This window comes from Xiphias gladius, chromosome 23 (assembly GCF_016859285.1).
Source record: "Xiphias gladius isolate SHS-SW01 ecotype Sanya breed wild chromosome 23, ASM1685928v1, whole genome shotgun sequence".
NCBI lineage: Eukaryota > Metazoa > Chordata > Actinopteri > Istiophoriformes > Xiphiidae > Xiphias > Xiphias gladius.
In genome coordinates, this window is record NC_053422.1 from 9,453,716 (window position 1) to 9,478,440 (window position 24,725).

Genomic DNA, 24,725 nt, shown 5'->3' on the forward strand with positions numbered 1-24,725 from the left:
GCGGCGGCTTGTCAGTAAATGAGCCCACCCTTCACACAGTGTGTGTCAGGGACACCGAGCCAGACAGTGACGGATCTGATCTCCCACTCTTCGGCTGCCTGTCACACCAGCCACCCCACAGTACCCAGCCGCACGCCATCCGCCGCGCTGTGACACCTGGCCGGGATGGAGGGAGAGATGCAGCCCGCCGATGAAGGGCCCTGCGCCCCGAAGATGTGCCGACAGCAGCGGGGTCCTTACAGCACCCTGAAAACCTTCCAGAGCAAGCGCTCGGCCGGCAAGTCGCGCTTTGACAGGTCCGCTGCGGTCGAGGTGCCTCTGTTTGGCGACGGACCTCACTTCACTTTTCACCCCGAGCAGCCCCATCCTTTCCAGCCGCACCAACAACACCAACACCACCACCACCACCACCACCACCAGCAGCAGCAGCAGCGTCTGCAGCCGCTCCACCAAGCCAGCGTCGCTATCAGCAGCAGCCAGCAGCATCCCCCGATGCCTCAGCAGCAGCAGCAGCAGCAGCAGCAGCAGCAGCAGCATCGTTTCCCATGTGAGAGCAGGCCCAGCAGCAGGGTCCCGACATCCACCTCAGCGGCCGCGGGCAGCGTGGCGGCGGCCGCATCTCTCGGTACCCAGCAGCGGCGCGCCAGCAGCGGCGGAGCGGAGCCCAGATTATCTCCAGACTGCACCTACAGTATCAGCTCAGGTGGGTTTCAAACTTGTTGAGAGTGAGTGATGAGAGTGACTGCTGGTCATCTCTGGAGGTCTGCTCCACCTCTCCTAGTATCTTTTTATTCAAGATTTGGGATATTGAGACTTTTCTGATCCACCTGGCTTCACATTGTCCTGATTCTGGTGTATATTTGGGGTTTTGCCGCCCCTATATGTGCACAGAGCCTCTACAGAGTCAATAAACTTGAATGGAGGACACAACCTTATCGAATTAAAAGCCACCATCTCTTTTGTTTGCTCCACATCACCCGGTCTTTATGTTTCTGTTCCCATTTCTTCCCCTTTTCCTTCCTGTCAGCAGTGATTGATTTGCTGCTCTAATGAGAGCAGTCATGATTGAATCTCCAGTGTGCGTGTGCTAAAAATTACATTCGATAATTGTCCATGAGTGTGTGTGCGCGTGTGTCTTGTGTGTGTTTTCTTGTGTGCATTCGTGTGTGTGTGTGTGTGTGTGTGCGTGTGTGTGTGCAAGAAGGGCCCTCGCAGTCTCCTGTTGAAACACATTGTTCCCTGCTCATTTTTCTCCTCAGCTGCTGTTCATTAGAGGGCTGTACAGGCTCAGGAAGAAATGTGTTCCCCGTGTGGAGGGCGGGTCCATGGGAACCAACAGTAAGATGGAAGCAATGAACCCAATCCTGGCAGTTATGAAATTAAATATTAGACATCTCATCCTCTAATCAGATATTAATCTCTCTATCAGTGCCCGCAGCAGAGGCTAAATTTGCAGCGGGTTATTGTCGCTTTAGGCTGTCAAGTGTTCAGTGTGAGCTCAGGTCGCACTGTAGCCCTTTATTAACTCACCTACATGTGAACTGGCAGATGTGTGCATTGCTATCATATATTTAACCCGCTTCGATCTGTGCAAGCCAACCCGACTCCTTGTCAGTATGAACCCCAGGTTTCAGTGACGATTACCCACCGTTTGCATCCATTCTTGCGTGCACGTCGTCCTAATTTCATTTGTTAAATAATGACACAAAACCATATTTTCCCTGCTCTGATGAATCGGCTCATATTACACAAGATGCACCATCCAATCCCGGCTAAACGTGCCATGTATTCTTACTGATAATGACACACCAAAGCTTTTATCTGCACGATGGGAGCAACTTAATGACATGTCTGAAAGAAAGAGAAAGAAAAAAAAAAAAAAGCTTGATGTCCTTCTCATGAAGAGAGAGACACCGGAGACCCAGAGACTCGGCAATCAGTTCAGCACACAATAACATAAATTGCACTGTAAAGCCTTTCCCAAAGAGTTGTGATTAAAATAAATGGGGCTCATAAATTTGCCTCTGCCGAGCGTGTTGTTTTTAATGAAATTTTATGAGGCTCTCAGCTCACAGTGCCACAGAAGTGGTGAGAGAAGAGAGGAGGGTGGGGGTGGGGGGTGCAGGGGGGGGGGTTCAGGGTGAAGGCGAATGATATCAGATAAATCTCGACGGGTAAACAGAGACAGCACGCATATTAATAAATGCGACACATCTGCGACAGACTGATAGACACGTCTGAGCGAGTGGCAACGCAGCAGTGGCCGTCTAGAACTCATTTTGTGTGTGTCTGTGTGTGTGTGTGTGTGTGTGTGTGTGTGTGTGTGTGTGTGTGTTTGTGTGAGGCCAGTGGACTCATAATCATTACATGGAGGTATGTGTGAGATCATCTCATTGAGACGTGCCTAGACTACCAGGGAAATTATACACTGAGGCGTGTTTCTGGACAATAGCTCCGTGCTGATTTTTCCTTGCACAGCTGGGGTTTGGTCATAGCAGATACTGTGGCTTCAGAGTTTATTGACATCTGAAGAAATCGGCATAATCAAGACGACATTTGTATAAACAGAGGAGCCTACTGTATGCTACTGTAATGGAAAGATTTGCCTCAGTGGGACATGGTTAAAAAGAAGGAAAGAAACAAAACTAGTGAAGCATGAAACACAAAATCACTCGTTTCCCATCGCAGTGCGGTTTGCTGCTTTCCTTTAGGAGACTTCATTATGCTTCAGCAGCGGTGGAGAGTAACCAAGTTTCATTTTTTTTAGATTTAGATGTTGCAGTAAAAAAAAAAAAAACATACAATGAGCTTATAAAATACCACGAGTTACTCAAGATTAAACCATTGGCCCCTAACTTCTTGCACTTGGGACTTCCTACAAAAAAAGCCACGTCTAGTTGTACTTGTTATGTTTCAGAAGTGTATGAGTTGATGGTGGTTTCACCAGAGAGACGTTTCCCCTCTAAACTTCTCACGTGGCTTAAATTAACACATTCTTGAGACCGAAAGAAGTCAGATTATCCAATATTTCACAATAAAAGCAAAGATTAAAAAAACAGTCCAAAATTTGAATGTAGATTTGTGTAGCACAGCTTTGCTTTTTCTTCTTTGCTCCATCATCTCATGACCCCTCAGATTTATCTTGAGCCCCGCTGGAGGGGGCACAACCCCCAGGTTGTGAACCACTGGGCTAAACAACTGAGTAGTATATACAGTAGTTTAAATGAGCTCCGCCTCAACCAGCTACAACAGTTAAGTAAAACAATCTCAAAATACTCAGTTAAAAATCCCACAAAAGTAAAAGTACAGAGGTTTTATCAATACTCTGCAGAAAATGTCTCCTGTGAATTATATATGTTTTTTTTGAAATCATTTGATTGATAATACAGATTTTTCAAGCGTAAGTATTTAGGTAAAGGATCTGAGTACCTCTTCCACCTCCATGTTTCAATGCAGGTAATTGCAGTTCATTAGAAATATTTAAGGCCAGATAGTTAAGGCCACCTCAAGGTCCACTGAATGGACCTTGAGGTGAGTGTTTTGTCAACCGCTGTTTTCAAGGTCCAATTTGAGCCTGTGAATTTGAGGCTCAAATGTATCATCATTCTAGGAACACAACAGGCTCTTGTGATCGTATAACAATGACTGACCTGTAGATGAACGGCCACTTTAGTTCGCCGTCACCATCTCTGAGCTCTCGATCTCTCCTCTTTGCCGCAGAAAACCGTCTCATCTTGGATGCCTTTGCCCAGCAGTGCAGCCGAGTCCTCAGCCTCCTCAACAACAAACGGCTCCCCCTGGAAGCCTCCTCAACGGCCGCCTCTCAACGGAGCCCTCCTCCTCCTCCTCCTCCTCCTCCTCCTCCTCCTTCACCTCTAACATCAAGCTGGAAGACACTCAGGGCTTTCTCACTGCTCAAGTGGGGAAGAGAAGAAAAAGAAACCTCTTCTACCACAGAGGAGAGGAGGAGACAACAAAACAACCCCAAAAACAACAACAGACCTCTCCCGTCTTCTCCATCTCACGGGACTCCCACAAGAACTCTCTCTCTCAGGGCAGCAGCAGCACCAGCAGCAGCAGCAGCAGCAGCAGCAGCAACATCTGGCAGCAGGTCTGGAGGAGGAGCAGTGTCCGTCGGCGGAGCCCGGCTCAGGGGTGTCGCCTCCGAGACACAACCTGGGAGGCTGGGGCTCGCCGACTCCGTCCGAGTCGTACGGCCACCCGTCGTCCACGCTGCCTGAGGAGGAAGAGGAGGAGGAGAGCTGCTGTCCACGCTGCCTGGAGCTGGAGCAGGAGGTTTTGTCTCTGCAGCAGGAGAACGAGGAGCTCCGCAACAAGCTGGAGAACATCCCAGGTGGAGTAATGAAAGCCAAGACTTCACAGGGTTTTGATTTCTAAACTTTGGAGTGGGAGCTGTGGATGAGTTTAGACTTTTTTTTTAAGCATTCAGTGAGCCCTCATTCCATTTATGGAAAATTCATCGTGTTACTACACGCTAGGGTTACAAGTAATGAGTATTTTCATTATCGATTAATCTGCCAATTAGTTCCTTTCTTAATTGGTTAATTGATTTGTCTATAAACTGTCAGAAAATAGTGAAAATTGCCTTTTATAATTTCTCACAGCCCCAGGTGTTGATGTCTTAATATTGCTTGTTTCATTTGACCAACAGACCAAACCCCAAAGATATTCAGTATATTATTATACATGAACAAGAAAAACAGCAAATCCTCGCATTTGAGAAGCGGGTATAAGGAAATTCGTAGAATTTTTATTTGAAAAATGGCTAAAACTATTACTACATCATCAAAATAGTTTATCAACGAATCGATCAATTGAGTAAATGTTTCAGCCCTACTCCTCTTATTTACTCAGGTTTTTCCTTTAATTTGACACCTCTCTGTATATTTGGGCAAAAACTGAGTTGAAAAGTGTCATTTTAACTTTTTCAAATCGGTATTTTTCTAAATTCTGGTTGACGATTTGACAGGTGCAGGAGTTTTTAATGGTCACTGGTTGAGTATGTTTTCAGAAAAACAATCTGCACCTTCACCTGCACAGTGTTTCGCTTTACCGCGGCTCGTCGTCATAACTACAGCTGCAACTAAATGCTGACCATTTTCTAGATCAATCAATTCATTGTTTTGACCAGAAGATATCAGAAAATAGTGAAAAATATCCCTCACAGCTTCCCAGAGTCTGGGAGATGCCTCCCAAACTTTTTTCATTTTACCATGATATAACAATGAAAACCATCAGATCATCCTGTTGAAGAAGCTACTGTAGAACCAGCAAAGGTTGGGCATTTTTGCCTGAAAAATCACCAAATCAAAACAGCTGCAGATTCATTTTATGTTGATCAGCTAATCAGTCAATCGAGTAACCATTTCAACACTACTTTCCTGAAGCCCTTCCATTAGCTTGTCACCAATCTGTTTATCCAGGCAAAAATAGTTTTTCAAATGTGTATTACCCCCAACCCTGGTTAGTACGGGATTTACGGATTTAAAGCTCATCAGCTGTGTATGAGCAATGAAAAACATCTCCTTACCATATTTGCACAATATCGCGTATTGTACAAGGTTAGAGGATAAGGTTGGTGTTATTCTACATTCTTCTTGTTGTCAATAAATCCCACGAAGAGACCAAAACCAACAGCACATTAATCCATCTGTCTTTTAGATTTTCCCCAGCCTGTCGATGGCACTGTTCCTAAAAGGCCGTGAATCTTTAAAAACTGATCATAAATATACTTTCATTTTTTAAAAAGGTTAATACACTTACCAGAGCAGCCGGGCACTGTAGGTTTGAGGACCAAACGTCCCTCAAACAGGAGTAAACAGTGCATTTGTGGGGACTGTTTAGCTGGTGAGTATTCACAGCAGCAGGACGACGTATGTGGGATCAACTCAAAATAAAATGTTCACGCTAATGAAATCCCACGTCAGCCGATGCACAATGTGGCTTACTGATGTCTTTTTAATCATTTTGGGACAACGACGGAGATATGTGGCGCAGAGGAACAGCCTGGATTAGGCAGCACTCACAGAATGATTTCATCGGTAGCTTTGGTCTTTTCTTTGGATTTACTGATAATAAGGAATATACAGAATATCTGCTCTAAAACTCATGGTGTAAATACTTATACAGTGCGGTATCTGAAATTGATCTCAAATATTAGACTCAGAATGATCTTTTGAGGAGGGAAGAAAACGATGCAGGATCACACCAGATGGAAGCTGCGGCGGCGTGTTTGTGTTACCGGTCACATTAGCTTGTGTTTTTTTTTTTTTTTTATGCAGTTCCCTGTCAAAATGTTCTTGACTACTTCAAGACCGTGCTCGAGTTTCACAACCAGCTGGTCCAGCCGCTGCCAGAGGAGCAGCTCACAGAGGTGAGGATACGGGCTCTTTGACATCATTCACAGCTCTTTGAAGCATGTGTCCTCATTTGCATAGTGTAAAAATATCAAAGAGGTGTGAAAATATGAACTTAAAGAAAACTGTTTCTACAGGAAGAAGAACGGCAAACAGTCTTTGAGGTTGGTGTTTTCATTCCATTGTAATTTATGCTTCTATGCATAGAAGATTTTCATGTATATTTGTGTAATTTTTGCCAGCGAAAAACCAACAGAAGCTGGTGGCACATTAGCTTAGATTGACACTAGATGATGTGCTGCACACCCTGGAAGAACAGTCAGGCATTATACTAGTAAAAAATTTGCAACATTGAAAAGGTTAGGGTCCATTTCAAACAATGACAAAACTTTAGACCATGCAGTCAGAGTCGGAATAGTAAAAGTAAACAGCTGTGCGAGGCTGCATTAGCAATTCAAGTAAGTAGGTAAACCATGGAGCAGTAAGACCACGGACATACCTGAACTCCCTTTGACCATTGCTTGCTGTATATTTCCCTCCCTCCCTGCAGGGCAGTAAACAGCTCCTGGAGAACTATCCTCTTTTCATCACTAATAAGCAGTGGGACGAGGCCGTCAACTCCTCCAAGAAAGACGGCAGACGGCTGCTGCGCTACCTAATACGCTACGTCTTCACCACAGACGAGCTGAAGTTCTCCTGTGGTTTGGGCAAGAGGAAGCGCTCGGTCCACTCAGGGGAGCCGGGCCTGGAGAGACGGCCGCTCAACCCCGTCAAAGTCAGCTGCCTGAGAGGTACAAAGTCTGGTGATCTGGGAGTATTAGTGTATTAGTATTAGTGTTGGGCTTCAGTCTGCAAGCAAACAATATATCACTCAGTGTTTGAATGATTATTTGAACTTACTTGAATACTCCTCTATGCCCATGTTCCGGATGTGGAAAAGCAGCAGTAGCTATCAAGTTAGTGCTTATTATTTATGAGCTCATAACTACATGAAACTGGGACTGTTCACATGGCAATGGGCTATCTTCATATGTGACAAGGAAAGACAAGGGGCTGTTTTACTTGTATAGGACATTTCAACGATTCAAAGCGCTTTACGACACATAAAAGACGTATAAAGGCGTTAAGATATCAGAGAAACACACCGTGATATTAAAAGACACGTGGAAAAAGGTTATAAAAAAGAATAAAATCAAATAGTACATGTGCACAAAAGCGCCAACCATAGCAGATACTAAGCTACAGAACGGTTTTTGGCCATTGTTTGTCTTCTCATCCTGAACACCTCACATACTATCATCCAAACTCTTACCCATGAACCACTATTTCATCCATTTCCACTATAAAGTCTCTAACGTTTGGTGTTGTCTGTGTGATCTGTCCTTTTAAAACCTCTCTCCTGCCGAGCCGTGCGGCCAAATCAACGCTTTCTCTGATCTCCAGTCATTTAAAACAAAAATATAATTTTAATCTTTTTTGATTCCAAATCTCCCCGTCAAGAGTTCATCCGGATGCACTGTGCCTCGAACCCAGACTGGTGGATGCCCTCAGAGGAGCAGATCAACAAAGTGTTCAGCGATGCCGTGGGTCACGCCCGTCAGGGCCGGGCGGTCGGCACGTTCCTCGGCAGCAGCGGCAGCGGCAGCAGCACCAGCAGCCTCTACATGGACAGCTTCGACGGACATCTGTCACAGGACGAACTGTATTTGAAAGGCTGCCAGAACGGCCAGTCAGACTGAGGTTGCGGGAGAAATGAAAGACAAATGCCTGAAATGTAGCTGTACAACAACATATCCTATAACACTGACCTTATTGTGTCACTTCACACAGTGAAGAAAACATTCCAGAAGATGTTTATCATATAGAATATAACTACAGTCCTCTTTTCAAATAGTTTTGTAGCTTTTTTTCATTTTTATACCTAAAATTTTGTTTAGTCAAAATCTGACTCTTTAGATGCGTTTTAAATTGAAAAAAAAAATTTGAGTCTTCCATTTGCTGCTTTTCAATATGGTTTGATGTTTTCAGCGGCTAGGTGACTAAAAGCGGAATATCTCTGTTTCTTTGGTTGAGTTTTTTGGGATGGAGTCGCTACAGGGAGGTTGTTTTTTACACACAGGCCGTTTCATTTTTTCACAATTCACTTGCGTATTTGAAAGGTAATCAGGAAGCTATTTGTGTTCATGTTGCCCAAGTTAGAGACTTGTCACATCCGTCACCGACGCTGCACCCGCCATCACCTACATCGTGGTAAGTAGCATTCAATATTTTTTTTCTTTACACAAAGTTCTGCGTCATTGACGAAGCACCTTTACTCGCAGCCCTATTTACAGGAGTGCCTCTGAAAAAGTCACGTTCCATTACCTGTAGTCTTGCCCTTTGCGTCCCCATTTTTGTCCTCACTTGGGCCAGTTCTGCCAGGTCCAGGTTTATCTCTTAAAGTGAAAAATGGAGCCTTTCCAAATGCGCTCAGACGCAGCTTCCCCTCGGGCTGCGAGCACGTTTGTTCGGGGCTGATCTGTTTTGAACTTCCTCCAGCATATTTCAGGAACCGACACATATTGCAGAGCACCTACAGTATAAAATGAGGCACACGGACACCTCCAGTGTTGTAACTCACAGCTTTTTAGACTGACTCATTTTTCTTAATTTGTTTTCCTCTACAGCTTCAACCAGAAATTCGATAATTGGCTATCCAGAAGTCCTCCCATCTGAAAAGGCAACAGGATGTTTCCTAGATTTGTTTGTATGTGGCAGTGATATAATAATAATTTGCTCCATACAATGAACATCTTCTGATTAATAAAACACAGATTCGAAAAAAAATGTGTAAACTAGGAAATGCAAAATAGACCGTTCCTACTTTATTCAAACGACTGCATTTTCCAAAATTTCATCCTTTTTTTTTTTGTTGCAGTATTAGTCATTGATGATTTTATATATCCCGATACAAAAAGGCTCGTAGGAATACAACTGTAAAGTCTTTGCAAGCAGAACTGACTGTATTTTACAAACAGTCCCCGCTTTCGTTCTCGCAGCACTCTAAGGAGACTTTTTGTGTCGGGGCGATAGGATGTGAAGTCTTTTGGTTCGAGGCAGCTGCCATATAATAATGCCTTAAACCTATTGGAAAACCTCCGCGGTGTAAACAGTTAAAGCTGCGGGTGTCAGAAATCATGTAAAGTGGGCTCGTTTCTGTCTCACCCTCGAGTTACAACGCAGGGGTCTCTTGATAATGACAGACAGCGTTCACTTCCAAACAATTATCTGTCGCTCAAGTGGAAAAAATTGGGACGCCTCCTTCTTTCCGACACTTTTATTAGCACTTTTAAAGCTGCTCGACGGTGAGAAGCCCTCGAGCAGAATGAAACTATTTGATTCTTTGACTTTGTCTCGGTTTGGTTTGGCACTCGGTAACGTCACTCCATGGCATTGTTTTTCTACGTTTGAATGTACCGGATCTATTAGGTCAGTTTTGCCACGTCGACAGTGCTGTGTAAATGTGTATTATACCGTACAGTTATTGTGTGAGGTGTTCTTGAAATACAACGTCTCTCTCTCTCTCTCTCTCTCTTTAAAAAGCCAAGTAGAAAAGTGCCACAGAAACCTTAAAACAGTTGGATTCTGTCGTTGTGTTGCTGTTCTGAATGTGAGCGATTATTTGTATTAACTCCTTTACCCTCAAAGTGGCTGTTATCAACACTGTGAAACATCAGTCGGATTTTTACAGATCTAATAGTTTGTTTTTGTTTTTTTATTTATAATGAATAAAACAAGCACTGAAGCTGAAAACTTCCATTGATGGTTCACTGATCTGTCTGTCTCTCTCTCTCGCTCCGTCTGTCTATCTAAAGTAACTGATCATGATTGGATGATCGGCCAGTGTGTGAGTTTGTGGTGTGATCCGCGAACGGTAATGGGTTCTTCTTGCGTCGCTGTTTGCAAGCAGTGATGGAAGAAGCTCTCGGGTCTTTTAAGAGAGGCAACACCACGATGTAGAAATACTCTGCTGGAAGCCCTGCAGTCAAAATTTCACCCAGTAAAAGTACAGTCGGTGCCGACGTATCAACACGCACAGTAAGCTCCATTTTAATGGTGTAGCTGGTGGAGACCGAGGTCATTTGATCTATTTCATAATCTGTTGGATACTTTAATGGGTGGCGCTGCATCCTATCTTCTAAACTGTATGTTTTGTCTGTAGGATCCTAATCTGCAAAAGTAATCAGGGACTCCACCTGTCAGGCGAATGTAGCGGAGCAGAAGAACAAGAAGTTGCACAAAACGGAAATATAGAACATTTAAATGCATGGTCACAAGTCATGCAAAGTGTGTGCCACAATGTCATGAGGGGCATCAGGTGTTGGCTGGGGTGTTGGATTGGTTTAGGGAGGGAGCAAGAGGACGTGACTACAGCACCTCCCCGTGGAGGTGCCTCAATATCCGTCTGTCGCGGTGAGCTGTACTAGTCGCTCTGTTTTGTAGAGCTCATCCTGAAACGCCGCCGGCCTCCACCGGGTGGCGCTGCAGCCGCACGGCTCACAGTCACCTGACGTGGCCCAGCGGCGAAAGCTGCTCCCCGGGCCGGGGTCGATGAGAGACCGACTGCGGCTCCGGTCAACGCGCAGGCCGATGGCGCTAAACGGTGTCTGGGGTGAAGCTCTGGATTGCAGAGGACTAATCAGCCTAAAGAGCCAATAGTCGCTCAAATAAAAGATGATGGTAATCAAATGATTCCATTTGTCCTTCGGTGTTTTATAAAAAACTTTTCCTCGCACCGTCACTGCGTGTTGCAGGGCATCTGTTCGAGAGGTTTGGAAGGTTGGGGAACAGGGACTTGCTGTAGTTCACGAAATCAACCAACCGATAAATGAATAAAATCGCAGGATGCGCTGGAAAAATATTTCTTTCGATCATTTGCACGGACGGTTCCGCCCAGAAACTTCAGAGACCGCGTCGTTTGCTGCTGCTGCGGCTCCTCTCGGCTTCCATGCACGAACGTCCACTCTGACAGTTCGCCACAGCACCGCGGGGCTTGTGCGCGCGCGCGCGTGCACGCGCGCTCTGTGTGTGGATCTGCTGAAGGTTTGGTTGGGTGTTGCTCCTCACTTCTGCGGCATCTCTCTCACCGTGTGCGGGCCTGCTGCCGCCGCTGCGGAGGACCGCGGTCCGTGAGCACACGGAGCACATTGCGGGCACTGAAACTGTCCGACGCGACATGTCCCGGGGGCACGCACTCGGGATGAGTCCTGCACGCAGCTCGCCTAATTTGGTTTCCACTGATTGAATTTGGGAATGGCACGCGGAGCTTGAAGATAAACACGGGCCCGGTCTGCTGTCGGAAAACTGACCTCGGGTAAACCCCTCGGCGGACTTGGGAGATTTTCTGCAGGGGTGGTTTTGTTTTTTTGTTTTTTGCGCAGCGCGGAAACTCTGGCGCAGCGTGAATTGGGGGATGATCTCCCGGTCGAATGACACGACGGGCGACTGAGTGAAACCGCGATCGTTTGGGGACACACAGGCAGCGGCCGCGGCCCCCGGGGGGTAGCGGCGCGAAGATGATGTCACTGATAGACCTGGACGACGACCAGCGGTGGGTGCCCACTCACGTGAACGTCACCGTCCTCCGCGCAAGGGGACTGCGAACCAAGGGCAAGCACGGCAGCCGCTACCTCTACACCGTCATCCAGGTGGCGAAGGAGAAGTACACCACCGGGCTGGTGGAGAAGGCCGAGGTGCCCGAGTGGAACGAGGAATGCTGCTTCGAGCTGCTCCCCGGCGTCCTGGAGGAGGGCGGCCGGAGCGCCTACCCCCCGGGGAGCGGGGACCTGGTCCTCACGGTCATGCACCGGGTGCTCATCGGGCTGGACGTCTTTCTCGGCCAAGCCGTCGTTCCTCTGGATAAGATGTTCCAGGGTGGAATGTGTCCCAGAGACGAGTAGGTTGTGTTGCGTTGTGAGTTTTAAATGCAGCCTGCATGACAAACCACGCGACGTGTCGGTTTCCTGCTCACACGTGAGACGGAGCAGATGTGTCTTGTTTTTATGTCAGACCGGGGGAGGGTTCTGTTCTTTGGTTGCACTTCGCGGGACAATGACATGAAGCTTTTCATGTGCTTATTCATTCAAAAGGTGCAGAAAACTCACCCCCCCAAAATTGAGAACATCCGGTATTTTGAGTATAGTTTTCTCCACGCACCGTCTGCCTCGTGCAGCTGATCCTGCTTTGACCACATCCCCATGGTGCACCGTAATTATCTACCACGTGCCTCGTGCACGACCCCAACATGCAGCAGCTGAGTTGACCGGTTAACCTCGGGGACCACTTCCCGGGAGAAAGGATGCACAGACGTGGTGGCGGCTTTGGATCAGATGGCTTGAACCCTACATGCACAAAATGGCTCATGAAACCCTGGTTCCGGTATCCTCTACCGGGCTAATCCACCCGCGGTCCCCCCACGGCACTGCAAAATCAACAAGAGGATGAGATGCGGTTTCCACAGTGGAAACTGCATCTCACGACTTCATCCACACAGCCTCCATCTTTATGCACAAATCTCCCACTGTGCATCTAAAGTTGAAACTTACTATTTAACTCATTCTTGATGGTAGCTGATATTTCTTGCATTGAGCAATGTGTATTTTTTTTTATTTTTTTTTAATCTATTGATAGAACATTTAACAGCTTGTGGGAAACTGTATCCTTCCTCTCTTATCCTCCTGGCGTCCACATCGTCCCAACAACATCTGAACCAGTGATTATTATCCCCCACTGTGCTCCTGTATCTGGAGCTGTGACGTCTGAAAGCGAGACAGAAACCAGTACTTGGTATCTCAGCTCAGATATAAATAGTACAGGGATGTGGTCTATGGGACCGGTGGCCCATTAGATTCAGCTCTGAAAACTGCAGGGAGGTAGAAAATCATGGCAAAAATGTCGGTGGCGCAAGGTCGTAATTCCTCAAACCTCTTGCAGTAAATGCACTTGTGGCGATGAGTGGGGAGCCAGTGCACTGTAGCCGGGTGACTGGGCGTCTGTCATAATTCGCTATGACTGAAAACGCCAAGTTGAGTCTTGAGTTGAGTCCAGTCCAGGGCGGTGTTTAGGTTCCCCGTCGCAAGGACGAATGTGACTTCCGTGCACAGAAGTATCCACAGCCAGACGTTGACTGAGAGTCATTCAGAGGTGAGAAAGAAGCATTAGAGCAGGTTTAACATGACTGAAGCTTTTTACCTCGCACAGTTTGGTAAACAGTGAAGTGCAGGAAAGGTTCAGTGCACAAAGTCATTCTGGGCAGATTTGGATGGTGGGAATGTGAATCCTACAGTTTGACACGACACTGCTCAGACAGGGGCCGGTACCTTTCCTGTGCATTTGAGTTTCGGCTTTTATACGAGCTTTCTCAGATGAAGAGCTGCGTTGAGGACAAAACAAAAGCCGGCGGGCTCAGCTGAACCTCAGCCGGCCACACCTGAATGTTCCATATTCAGAATTATTTTTATTTTTGATTTAGTTTTCACAGCAACAACTTCTTCAGATAAGCTAGAAAGCTCCTGACAATCAGTAGGACTCAGGTTCAGCTATAAATGAAACTGCATGAGAGTTAGAAGTCATTACAACTTACTCTTTGCCTTATTTAGCTCATTGAATGTTACGAATCCCTCTTAAAACTCAGCAGTTACATTGAACTGAGTATCACTGTCTCTGACTGCACTACAGACTGTAAGAGTCGTTTCTTTTGTTTACGGTTTTAGTGTATCCTGAAAACGTGGCTCTGACTCTTTACCAATTTGCCTTATTTTGAGTCTTCGAAGAGCTCACTTGTGCCACAGGTGACATAACAGGACTCATCAGTAATGGGAGACATTTCCTCCATAACCACTGAAGAGCAGAACAGAGTAAAGCAATACAACACATCTGGCTTTAATTGTGGCTTCTCCGCCCTATCTCTCTCTCTCTCTCTCTCTCTCTCTCTCTCTCTCTCTCTCTGCGCTCAGTGAAATTCACACTGAATTCCCACTGTTAGTTTTGGCTCTGTAACACTTTCTCTGGTCCACTCAAAGGATTTCATTGGTTGGCTCCTAATATTGTTCATGTCTTACCCAGCGCGTGCACACCAGGTGTAGGTGGGTGGACTTTCAGGAATTTGGGCTGTGATTTCCTGCTCTGAGGCTCTTGTCCAAAGTTTTTCAAAGTATGATCCCCCCGAGCAATATTTCCAGATTATATAATATATGGAAAGCATTGCCAAAAGGAAATCAGTGTTTTTTTTGTTGTCACTCCTTTTGTCCCAGTGAACGGCGAGATAACACATGCGACCTCCGCTTTGAGCTTATCAAGTGTACCAGTTAGCTCAGATATGTATGATTGTCTCTTTTCTTTTATTTCTCCAGATGGTTCAAGCTCAACTCCAAGCCAGGACGAAAGGAGAAGGAACGTGGTGAACTTCAGGTGACAGTGCAGTTCACCCGCAACAACATGACCGCCAGTATGTTTGACCTCACCATGAAGGACAAACCTCGCTCTGCTTTTGGCAAGCTCAAGGATCGCGTCACAGGCAGGAAGAGGGGGGACGTGGAGTCTTCCTCGGCCATTGTGCCAGGCCGCTACGCCGCCCTGTCGGGGTCCCTGGGGCAGCCGTTCGGAGAGGAGGGCCAAGGGGTCGTAGAGTCGAGAGATGTGGAGATAGCAGAGGAGAAGAGGAGCAAGATGAAAGATTTCTTCAAAGGAAAGCTGCGCAAGTCGTCTGACACCAGGTCATGCTCGTCGCTGGCTTCAGATAGTAGTATGTCTTCCATGGCCAGTGACAACCTCGGCCCTCCACCCAGTCTGGATCTGCTTTCAGACCCTCCCAGCTCCCCCATCTACACTAGCAAAGTGAGAGCGGACGCCCACTATGGAGAGACAGATTTAGCTAAAAAAGGTGAGCTTTGAAATCCTTTACACGTGTATGAAATAAGGGCTGGTGACCGTTGGAATTGCCCAATAATAAATCAGGATGCCCCTCAGTGTTTTACAGCAGAGGTGGGTCGCCTTACTGCAATTTGAATACCACCTTCACTAACATAACAAATCAGGACAGTTTTATGAAACAAAGCATTGAAATTAAAGAAACTACAGAGGCGTTATTTCACACACAAAATATCTAGTAAGTTAACTGACAAGACACGTTGCACTAGGAGATAGGTGGCGTTCTACCTCTACCTAATTTTCTGATGAAAACACTGTACGCCCCATTATCCCACCATTACCACTGCACTCACCCCAGCACAGGCTAGCCTCTTTTAGCGTCTGTAACTCACGACCTGTCATTCAGCATTTCTTTCATCGGCCTTTATGAACAAATGAAGCGTGTTCGCGGGGTTTCCTTCCATACTCTAAGACAAATCGCCATCCACTGCAAAAGTTGCCATAAGAATTCGAAACATTCATGATTTTAACAGTTAAACAACGATTAGTGTGTGAGCACGGGAAAAAAACGACAACTCGCATGAAGAAACTACACGCTTGGAAGCAGAGGTACTTACGTCATCGTCACTTGGTTTCATCCACATCCATAAAGCTTTATTTTTTTTTTTTTTTTTATTTTTTTAACTTGTCTTTGTTGTAATCTCTAACTATAGCATTTGCTCCTCTGCTCCCTGCTGCTATTAGAGACATTTCTGAGGTGGCTGAGATCCCTCAACTGGCTCGTGGACTCGCCTCTACTGTCGAGCCGCGACGTTGAGCCCGCGAATGTCTGAGACCTTTGGGAAAGGGTGTTTGATAAAATCAGCCAAACGCCTAAAGACTGAATATACAACGATATAACACTGTTTTTCAAAAAAATACCATCCTTATCTAAACACAACATACTGTTGAGACAGGCTGTATTTTTAGTTATCATTGTAGCTACAAATGTCAATGGATTTTGAATTTCCCGTTTCACTTCAGATCTCTATAAAGCCCACGTTGCATATCTGTCGCTCTAGAGTGCTCCTTCATTTTCAAATGATTTTGCTTGTTTGCTGCGTAATGTTTACCATGAAGTCTTTTGCAGTAGAGCATGCCTTTCTCCAGGTTTGAGCCTGTAAGCTTCACAATGGACCACCTCAGAAATACCTTTGGCATTGTCATTATATATCAGCTGACACGTACACCGATATTAAGTCTGTCTGTTCTGAGCTTCTTCCTTCTCTCCAACAGTGCTCACCAGCCAGCACACCACAAAGGTTCTCACACACAAGCGAGCCTTCAGCGATGAAGCTAGCAAGATCACAACAGCCTTCCCTCGACCAAATCTTGCAATGGAGTCTCTCAAGGGTCAGACCATGACTCAGTCCAAGTCTTCCTTGTGTATAAATGGAAGCCATGTCTACGACTCTGAGCCATCGACTCCAAAGAGCTCAGGTACCCTCCCTTCCAAGCTGGTCCTGCTGGAGAAATGTTCCCCGCTCTCTCGGTCCCTGCAGAACCTCACCAAGAGAAGTGAGGACAAAGGTTCCTTTGCCGAGGGCCGCCGCTGGTCCTTCGACAAGATGAAGAAAGAGGAAAAGGAGGAAGAAAAGGAAGCTCAGGCATCGTCTCCTCCGATTCAGCAAGCTCAGACAGGGGGTCGCCCCGTACAGGCAACGATGCCGATCGTGTCCTCTGCTACTGATTCATCTGAAAAAGGGAGGAAGATAAGAAAAACGTTATTCTCTGGAGGGAGGAGTGATTCTCTCCCAGCTAAGTCAGACCTGCACCAGGCTGCTTCAGCATCTGAGGGGAGGCTCAGAGGCTGGTTTGGCTCCGGGGACTCCCAGAGCAAGCCAAGGTGAGTCAGGGTCACTTACAGGCTCGCCTGTGGGCTACACGGTGTTCGATGAATGTATCTTGTATCCAAGCAAAAAAAGGCAGATGGGAGGCCTGTATTCAGTTGGGTGTCCTGAGTTCAGTGTTCGCTCTCCTCCCTGCTCATTTGAAAATGGAATTGATTTAGTTCATAGTTTTCTCCATTTTACGACCATGCTGTGTCATCACCTCATACTACTTTTTCCACACTTAGCACTCAAGCATTTCCATTTTCTTTATCAGTGTGTGTCCATGTTTCTCGATGAAAGATGCAGCGTCACTGTGGTTTAGAAAAACGCTCTTGCAAATGGATGCGAAGAAAACCATTCCATTCTGATATGAGCTCACCCAACAGAACAACTACCAGCGCAGATAGTCTTGAATGGCTGCAGTGCATTATTTATTTTTTGCTTGAATATTTTGCAAATGTGCTTTGCTTTTTTTTTTTTTTTTTTTTTTTTTAATTCAATTTGGCTTACTGTTTCCATATTTTATATCATTTGGCCTATGTTATATCTACTGTTGTTTAGAGACTGATGTTAGTTGGGCAAAACACTTTGCTGTGGAATATCAGATAGCATTTTAGTTGTCTTTTGTGCTTGTGTAAGAAAGATGTTCGCCATTTGTTAACCTGGCACATCATTAACTAAGAGGACTATATTGTGCCCTATCTTCCTCCACAGGCTGGAAGTTTCTCCTAAGGTAGAAAGCAGCTCAGATGTACCCCCTCCCCTCCTTTCTCGCTCCCCTATCCCCCCTCAGCGCTCCTCTCCCTCTGCCTCCCCCTCCGGTCATGTCTCACCTGACGACTGCAATCCCTTCACCCCCTCTTCCTCTCCCTCCTCAACTCCTATATCCCCCTCCAACCCATTCTTCTCACGTATGCAGCGCAACCCCTTCTTTGAGGAGCTCATAGCTGAAGAGTTGCAGAGGTCCCCTCCTTTTGTGCCTTGCTCCTCTTCTGGCTCGTCCCCCTTTCATTACACCACTCTGCCCTCCCAGCCCTACACAGCCGGCCCTGCTCATGTTGTTAATGCTACAAATATGGCTTCCATAAAGCGGGAGCGCCCCAGGCCAGTAGCCAGACAGATATCTCTCCCTGCATTATTACCCAAAGCAGCCGCACCAAACTCCACTAACCACACAGCCCCCCGCTCCATGTCAGAGAGTGCAGGAGAATGGGATGACTTTTTTGATGCTTTTGCCTCTAGCAGGCTCAGCTCGCCTAAAGGGAGTCTTCCTCAGAAACAGCTTAGAACCAGTCCACCCTCATCTCATAGACGTAGTCATCCAGTTAGTAACAGTACCAATAATGACGCACAAGAGTTGCAAACATGTGAAGAGCAGCCTCCGCCTTTGCCTCCAAGGAGATTTTTAAGAACATCAGTGAATGAGATTTATTCTGATGGCTGGCTACACAGAGGTCAGGAGCTAGCTGTCCATAAAGAAGCCTACCTCCTCTCACAGACTGGCGTGGCCTCACTACAACGCGGCAGAGAAGGTGAATGCAAAAGAAACAGTGTATCTCCAGACCCACAGACGAACAGCGAGACCTCTGACTCCCTCAGTGTCCACTCCCAGGCTTACAGAAACATTAATGCCCCAGGATTCATCTCTGAAAAAAAGCTCAAAAAGTTCAAATATGAACCTTTGGAGGATGACACTGACCGCTGGGGAGGGATGTTGTTTGAGCAAGACTTGTATGGACGCATATGTAGAGGAAACTATGGACAACCCAAAGCAAACTGTCATCATTTGTCATTGAACACTGAGGAGACTGCTGTAAAGAACATCACATTAAAGAACTCAAGACCTACAATGCTTTTTGAAAGTGAGATGTCAGTTACAGACCTTTTGAACATGTCAACTACTACTTCCCCTATCCCAGACGTAAAGGTACTGGATAGTACTTCTGGTCCAGTAGAGGCTAATCTAACTGAAACCACACGCATCAACAATAACGTGTCTTTCTCACTAACTTTAGGAGACCTGAACATGAATGTGAGTAATTTAGACTTTAGTTTCATTGATTCGGACGGCTCCTCTCCATCAGAGGTAGCCGATACTCTCAAAGGCATCAACAGTTTAGGCGAGATTTTCCCACAACCGACAAAAGACTCACCAACAGCCGTTTACCACGAGGAGACCACACCTGAGGATATGTTCACTTTAAAGGACACCTACATACCTGGGATGAACTCTTCATTTGAAATACCTGCCTCTTCGAATAAACTGTGCAAAGTGTCTCCAGTTCGCCAAGACAATTGCCAGGATTGTCGATGTGAGCTGAATAACGCGGCACCACACGGTTACTCAAGGGTAAACGGGACGGAGGTCGCTGCGTTGTCGTCTCAAAATAAAACATGTTATTCATCCGATCTTGAAACTGAATCCAGAGAAGATAAAACAAGGGGTGACAATGATTTTAAAAAGACACAAAGGAACTTTGATGATAATGGCAATCCACAAGCTAAGCCAGCCACAGTGAGGCAGACAGAGTTGTTTTCTGGGGTGGTTAGTGCACGTTTTAGACCAAAAGCAGTGTCCCGACAGAACAGCAGTGGCAGCCCAAACAGCCAAAGCAAAAGCGGAGACAGAGAGTTTGAACAGTTTCTGTCCCTTGTTCAAAACATTTCAGAAGTCAATGAAGGACCATTGTCGTATCAGCCCACTAAATCAGCTCTTTCTTCCTTGCTGGCGTTAGATAAACAGACAGATTTGCAAGTTGATAGCACCTGTACAACATTGCAAATATCCTCAAAAGACGACACGTCTCTTCCCACAAAAAACGGTGTAACTGGAAAACCTTCTGAGATCAGTTTCAAAGACCTCCACGCAAAAGTTGCACCGAACTCGAGAACCCCTTCGAAGTCAAAGATTGAGCAATCTTTGCACGAGCCTGAAGCCTCTTCTCCCTCCATCCCCTCTGCACTCACCTTGTCCACTGAGGCACAGGCCGAGCTCCACCCTACCCCCGTCTGTTGCCCCTCCATACATTCCTCGAGCAGGGGGCCCAGTGCTGGAGCCAGCACTCCTCTGGTTCTGGCCCCCTACACCTCCTCCTCCTACTCTACCACCTCCACCACTGACCAGCCCCTGGTCGATGCACGGCACTCACTTTTGCCTGAGGAGACACAGCCAGCTAGCAACCTGCCCCATCAGGAGAGCAGGTGAGAATCCTCCCACTAGGTTATTGCTCATGTAGGTGTTTACAAGCTGAAGTAACTTGGATTAACAGACAATATTTCCACATACAATACAAAACATGCACAGTAAATGGTATTTACTTTTAATTTGTTGCACTGGTTGCTTTGTTTACTGATGGCCTGGCTTGTTTGGTGTTGAATGCATTTATGTATTTGTAAGTTCTGCCTTTTCATCCAAAGTGGTTGGATGATAACTGCTGTGCACTTTTCTTGGCTTTGCTTCACCTTTTATGTTATTCATCTCATGTTTCAGTTTCTTGTTGGCTACTGTAATTCGTTGTTTTCTTACACGTTGTTCCGCTTAAACTTACCTACACCACGTGAAGAATAATTGTCACCACTGTCATGGGGGTAAATTATATTACTAGAATATAGAGCATGAGAAAGTCATCATGGTCAGAGTTTAACTTTAGTGTGTAATTTTAGACTTAGATTTAGAGTCATCCCAGGGAAACAAGGGCAGTTAAAAGGAAACTTGTACATATGATATACAAAAGATGAGTAGAGGACAGTCAGGAGTGCCATTGGGGGTAGAGAGGATTAAATGATTCAGGGGACCAAGAGCCAGACAGGACATGCCAGGATTTCGAGATATGGATTGTCTCACAACTGTTCAGAGGACCCAAAATTTCTAGTGGCAGAACTGGTTTCAGTCCCAGGAAACATATTTTTCATGTACTTTCTTTGATCTTTTCTTTGTACTATGTTTACAACAGATACAGGAGAGAAAACGTCATATTTAGAAGCATAAAATCTCTGTTGCTGGGCCATTTCATCATCCCCTTTTAGAATGTATCAATAATAAAAGCGACGAGAAAAAAATGAAAGTTATTTTAGGAACCCAGCTTTTCTCTCTGCTGTGATCACAAAGTAGCTCTAACTTGAACTCTAGTATTATTCTAATTTTCTGTTTTCTAAACATTCCTTTGCTGGTGTTATTGTAAAGTTAAGGCCCTGTGTTTGCCCAAAGACGATTTCATCCTCCAGTAGCAAGCGAGTCACTGCAGCTGCATTTTAGCAAATTTCTTGTCGAAATTTGACCGATACAGCCGCAGTTTTTAATGCTCAGAAGAACAGAAGATGGTATTTAAATGTTTTCTGTAGGGCTTACTATTCCTTCACAAAGTCAGATTTTCTGGTATTTCTTAATATGTTCTGCTTTTTCAAGAAACGTGTGCACAGTTCAGATACGACTGCTGAATGAACTGAAATAACGCAGTAACTTGCCATCATTTGACCGTACATGATGAGTCATTAGGAAACAGCTATGCACTTATGGCAAACATACAACATAGACGTGTTGAAATGTGAGTGCTGACCCCTTTACTTTGCAGACCTCATCCAGTGAAGCCATTAACCTCCAGCCAATCAGAGAAGAAGGAGGGTCGTTCGGTTCTGGAGAAGCTCAAGTCCACAATCCACCCTGGGCGCACCGCCCACCAGGTCGTAGCTGAAGCTGAGAAGAGTCAGGTACTGTGAAACAAAAAAAAAACAAAAAAAAAAACACACCACCACTCCTTCATGAACCCTTTATAACCCTCCATGTAGTTAAATAGGTCATTATGATAGACAGCTTGTTTGGCCGTCACAGAAATGTTGCGAATAATATTAGTGAGGGGTCTAAAATTCTGACAGTGATATGAATCGACATGATGAGTCTACCAGAAGAAAGAAAGAGAAAAAAACATGAAAGTGTGCAGCTGCTACCTGCAGCTCCCTGTTAGACTGAGGTTACTTTCAACACTGGGGAGAGAAATACTGATACCATTACTCCTCCCTAGTGTGACCTATTTTTTTTTTTTTTTTGGCCCAGATAAGAGTTTTCAGGTCCTAAAATTATGTTTCAAGTCTACTTCTGTAACACTTTGGACTGTTTCTGTTACAAGATGCCAGGGAATAAGGTGATATGGCTGGGTTCTGATGCTGTTAAGGCAAAATGAAGGGAGAATGGAGTTTCCAGGTCCCGTTTATTAACTTTAACTACTTCTTACAATAATATACCCAGTTTTTATTGAGTTGGATGCTGATGGGGCTTGAAACTGCAGTGAAAAAACAAGTTAAATAACCAATTAAATCACAGCCCTACTAGTCACGACAGCATTACTTCATTTTGTGGTTAAATAGCACAACATTCACACAACATTCATGTCTGTTAGTAACTAATGCATTCAGATATTTTGATAATTACTGTATGTAATTTCTGGTTACAATATATTTTGAGATGATTACGATGGAGGTTAGAAACTTTGTAGATTAGAGCTGGTGTGCAGGCTGCCATTACCGTTCATTATGTCAAAGATTGTGTACGCAGCCATTCCAGTCACCTTTTTAATTTCATTTCGTTTTGACATTGTGGGAAACACGCCTATGACCTTTCTTGCCACGAGTTACAGGAGAAGATTGATACCACTCTCGTTCCGGTCTGTTACTTACTAAGCTACAGCCAGGAGACAGTTAGCTTAGCTTAGCATAAAGCCCTGGAAACAGCTAGCCGGGCTCTCTCTGAAGGTAATTAAATCCGCCTACGCGCAAATTAACACGCTGTATCTCTTTTGTTTAATCCACGCAAAGACCTACGAGTATCTCTGGACAAAGCCAGGCTAGCTATTTTGCCTAGCTTTCGCTCTTGAGGCTAAGCTAAGCTAATCGTTCGCTGGCTGTAGCTTCATATTAAACAAACATATATGAGGGCGATCTTCTCATGTACTGTAACTCCCAGCAAGAAAGTGAATAAGCCTATTTGTCAAAATATCGAGCTACTATTGTGACATCGACAAGCCTTCGTATGACTCCCTACATCTGTTCTGTTCCCGTCTCCTCTCTCGTAGGAGGTGACCGTCGACAGCTCTGCTCAGTACCAGCACCTGACCAACATGGAGCTGATCTCCCTGCTGCTGCAGCAAGATATGGACATGCAGAAGCACCAGGCGGCCTCGGATCGGCAGGAGGCGCAGCTGGAGAAATGCGAGGCCGAGCTGAAAAAGGTCAAGGCGCAGGTTCGAGACCTGGAGGACTACATCGATAATCTTTTGCTGCGGATCATGGAGCAGACACCCACGCTGCTTCAAGTGCGAACCAGACACAAGTGACCACCGCAAGAGCGTGTACGGTGTATTGCACGTGACGTGTGATCCGCCTAGAATAAAGTTTCCTCAAGAGTGGGTTCAAAACACAGGGTTATTATTAAAGATTGGGAACCGCTGTTTCAGAGTCAGAAACAAATGCTCCACAAATCCTCCAGGTCTTCTCAATGCTGATACTGCCTTGTTGATGTAGACACGATATTACCCAACACGCATGGTGGTTACTATCTCAGAAGCTTCAGCAAAGCGAATGCAAATGATTATTTCACCCATGCTTATTAGAATAAAAAAAAAAACTCACTGCTGTCACATATGCATAAAATAAAATACAGGCCAGAGAAAACACTTATTTGGAAGTGCATTAAATGTGCTCTTCGGGGATTGAAGTATTTCCGCTGGCAAAATATGAATTTAGCTCAAGTAACCTTAGAAACGCAGCTGCCGAGGTGCAAAAACAACATTTGGACACAAGGTTTTCAACTCAAGTAGTTTCATGAAATGCCAAATGCCAGGTCAACTGGAGTTATTTACATATTTTCAAGTAGAATTTGAGAAATGCTACTAAAAAGAATAGCAACACATCATAAAATGCTGCTCTGCAATTTGATTAGTATAAGAGGAAATGTTTCTGCATTAACATTGCTGTATGATAAGCAAAAAACATGATTCATGTTTGTGCCAGAAAAGAATGAAGAGGATGAAGACTGAAGGTTTTCATTTTGTTTCTCTGTTTTGTTTTCCACTTCTCTGTCCCTTTAGTTCTGATTTCTTGTTACACTAAAACAACGAGAATGTTTTAATATATTGTTACGTTTTGTTGTCCATCCTGCAATTTTTTTTGTTTTGTTTTGTTGAAAAAGCATTTTACTGTAGAAGTAGCACAGCATCAAAGCAGTAAATAAACATCTGATGTTATTTCTATCAGATCCTTTTGTCACGATAACATGTTCTCTGACACCACCCCAGTACCACTGTAGCTACTTGCAATGCTTTACATGACCGCGGCACTGTACTGCAATGAAAATAAAGTGCACGTGAATCAAGCAGAGTTTCGGGCTCGTGACTTGCGGTTGATCAGACCCGCGTGCGCGGCACCGCGCGGCGACGCTCGTTTCTCCCCACCAGAGAGCGCGCCGCGCTTCCGCAGTTTGGGCGGAGACCCTGCCGCTTCAGCGCGGACCCAACGGAGCCCTCGACGGAATGCGCATGCGCCCATCTGATCGATTAGAGATAATATTGTTATAAATGGA

General features: G+C 45.5%; 2 protein-coding genes across 3 annotated transcripts; both read left to right on the forward strand.

The window, feature by feature from the left end:
* The first annotated feature begins 165 nt into the window (after nucleotides 1–165).
* LOC120784976 (BEN domain-containing protein 4) lies at nucleotides 166–8,116 on the forward strand. Its single transcript, XM_040119170.1, is given in 8 exon segments — nucleotides 166–703; nucleotides 3,721–3,803; nucleotides 3,857–4,060; nucleotides 4,063–4,354; nucleotides 6,303–6,457; nucleotides 6,515–6,541; nucleotides 6,928–7,168; nucleotides 7,878–8,116. Coding segments are annotated over 8 exon segments (1,779 nt in total).
* A 3,224-nt stretch (nucleotides 8,117–11,340) lies between these two features.
* Nucleotides 11,341–23,804, forward strand: LOC120784974 (rab11 family-interacting protein 1). Of its 2 annotated transcripts, none has more exons than XM_040119168.1 (6): nucleotides 11,341–12,312; nucleotides 14,768–15,297; nucleotides 16,560–17,169; nucleotides 17,870–20,356; nucleotides 21,727–21,862; nucleotides 23,221–23,804. In XM_040119168.1, exons 1-6 carry the CDS (start codon nucleotides 11,933–11,935, stop codon nucleotides 23,479–23,481), a joined length of 4,404 nt encoding a protein of 1,467 aa, XP_039975102.1. In that variant the 5' UTR covers nucleotides 11,341–11,932; the 3' UTR covers nucleotides 23,482–23,804. The 2 variants fall into 2 exon arrangements, with proteins under 2 accessions (XP_039975102.1, XP_039975103.1); XM_040119169.1 differs by having other exon boundaries at nucleotides 11,342–11,730.
* The last annotated feature ends 921 nt before the right edge of the window (nucleotides 23,805–24,725 follow it).

Excerpts from the sequence above, each read along its gene's own strand:
- LOC120784974 (XM_040119168.1), top strand. The coding sequence starts at position 11,933 with ATGATGTCACTGATAGACCTGGACGACGACCAGCGGTGGGTGCCCACT. Across the intron at positions 12,313-14,767 it reads GGAATGTGTCCCAGAGACGA|ATGGTTCAAGCTCAACTCCA; the intron begins GTAGGTTGTGTT and ends TTATTTCTCCAG. Across the intron at positions 21,863-23,220 it reads CTGAAGCTGAGAAGAGTCAG|GAGGTGACCGTCGACAGCTC; the intron begins GTACTGTGAAAC and ends CCTCTCTCGTAG.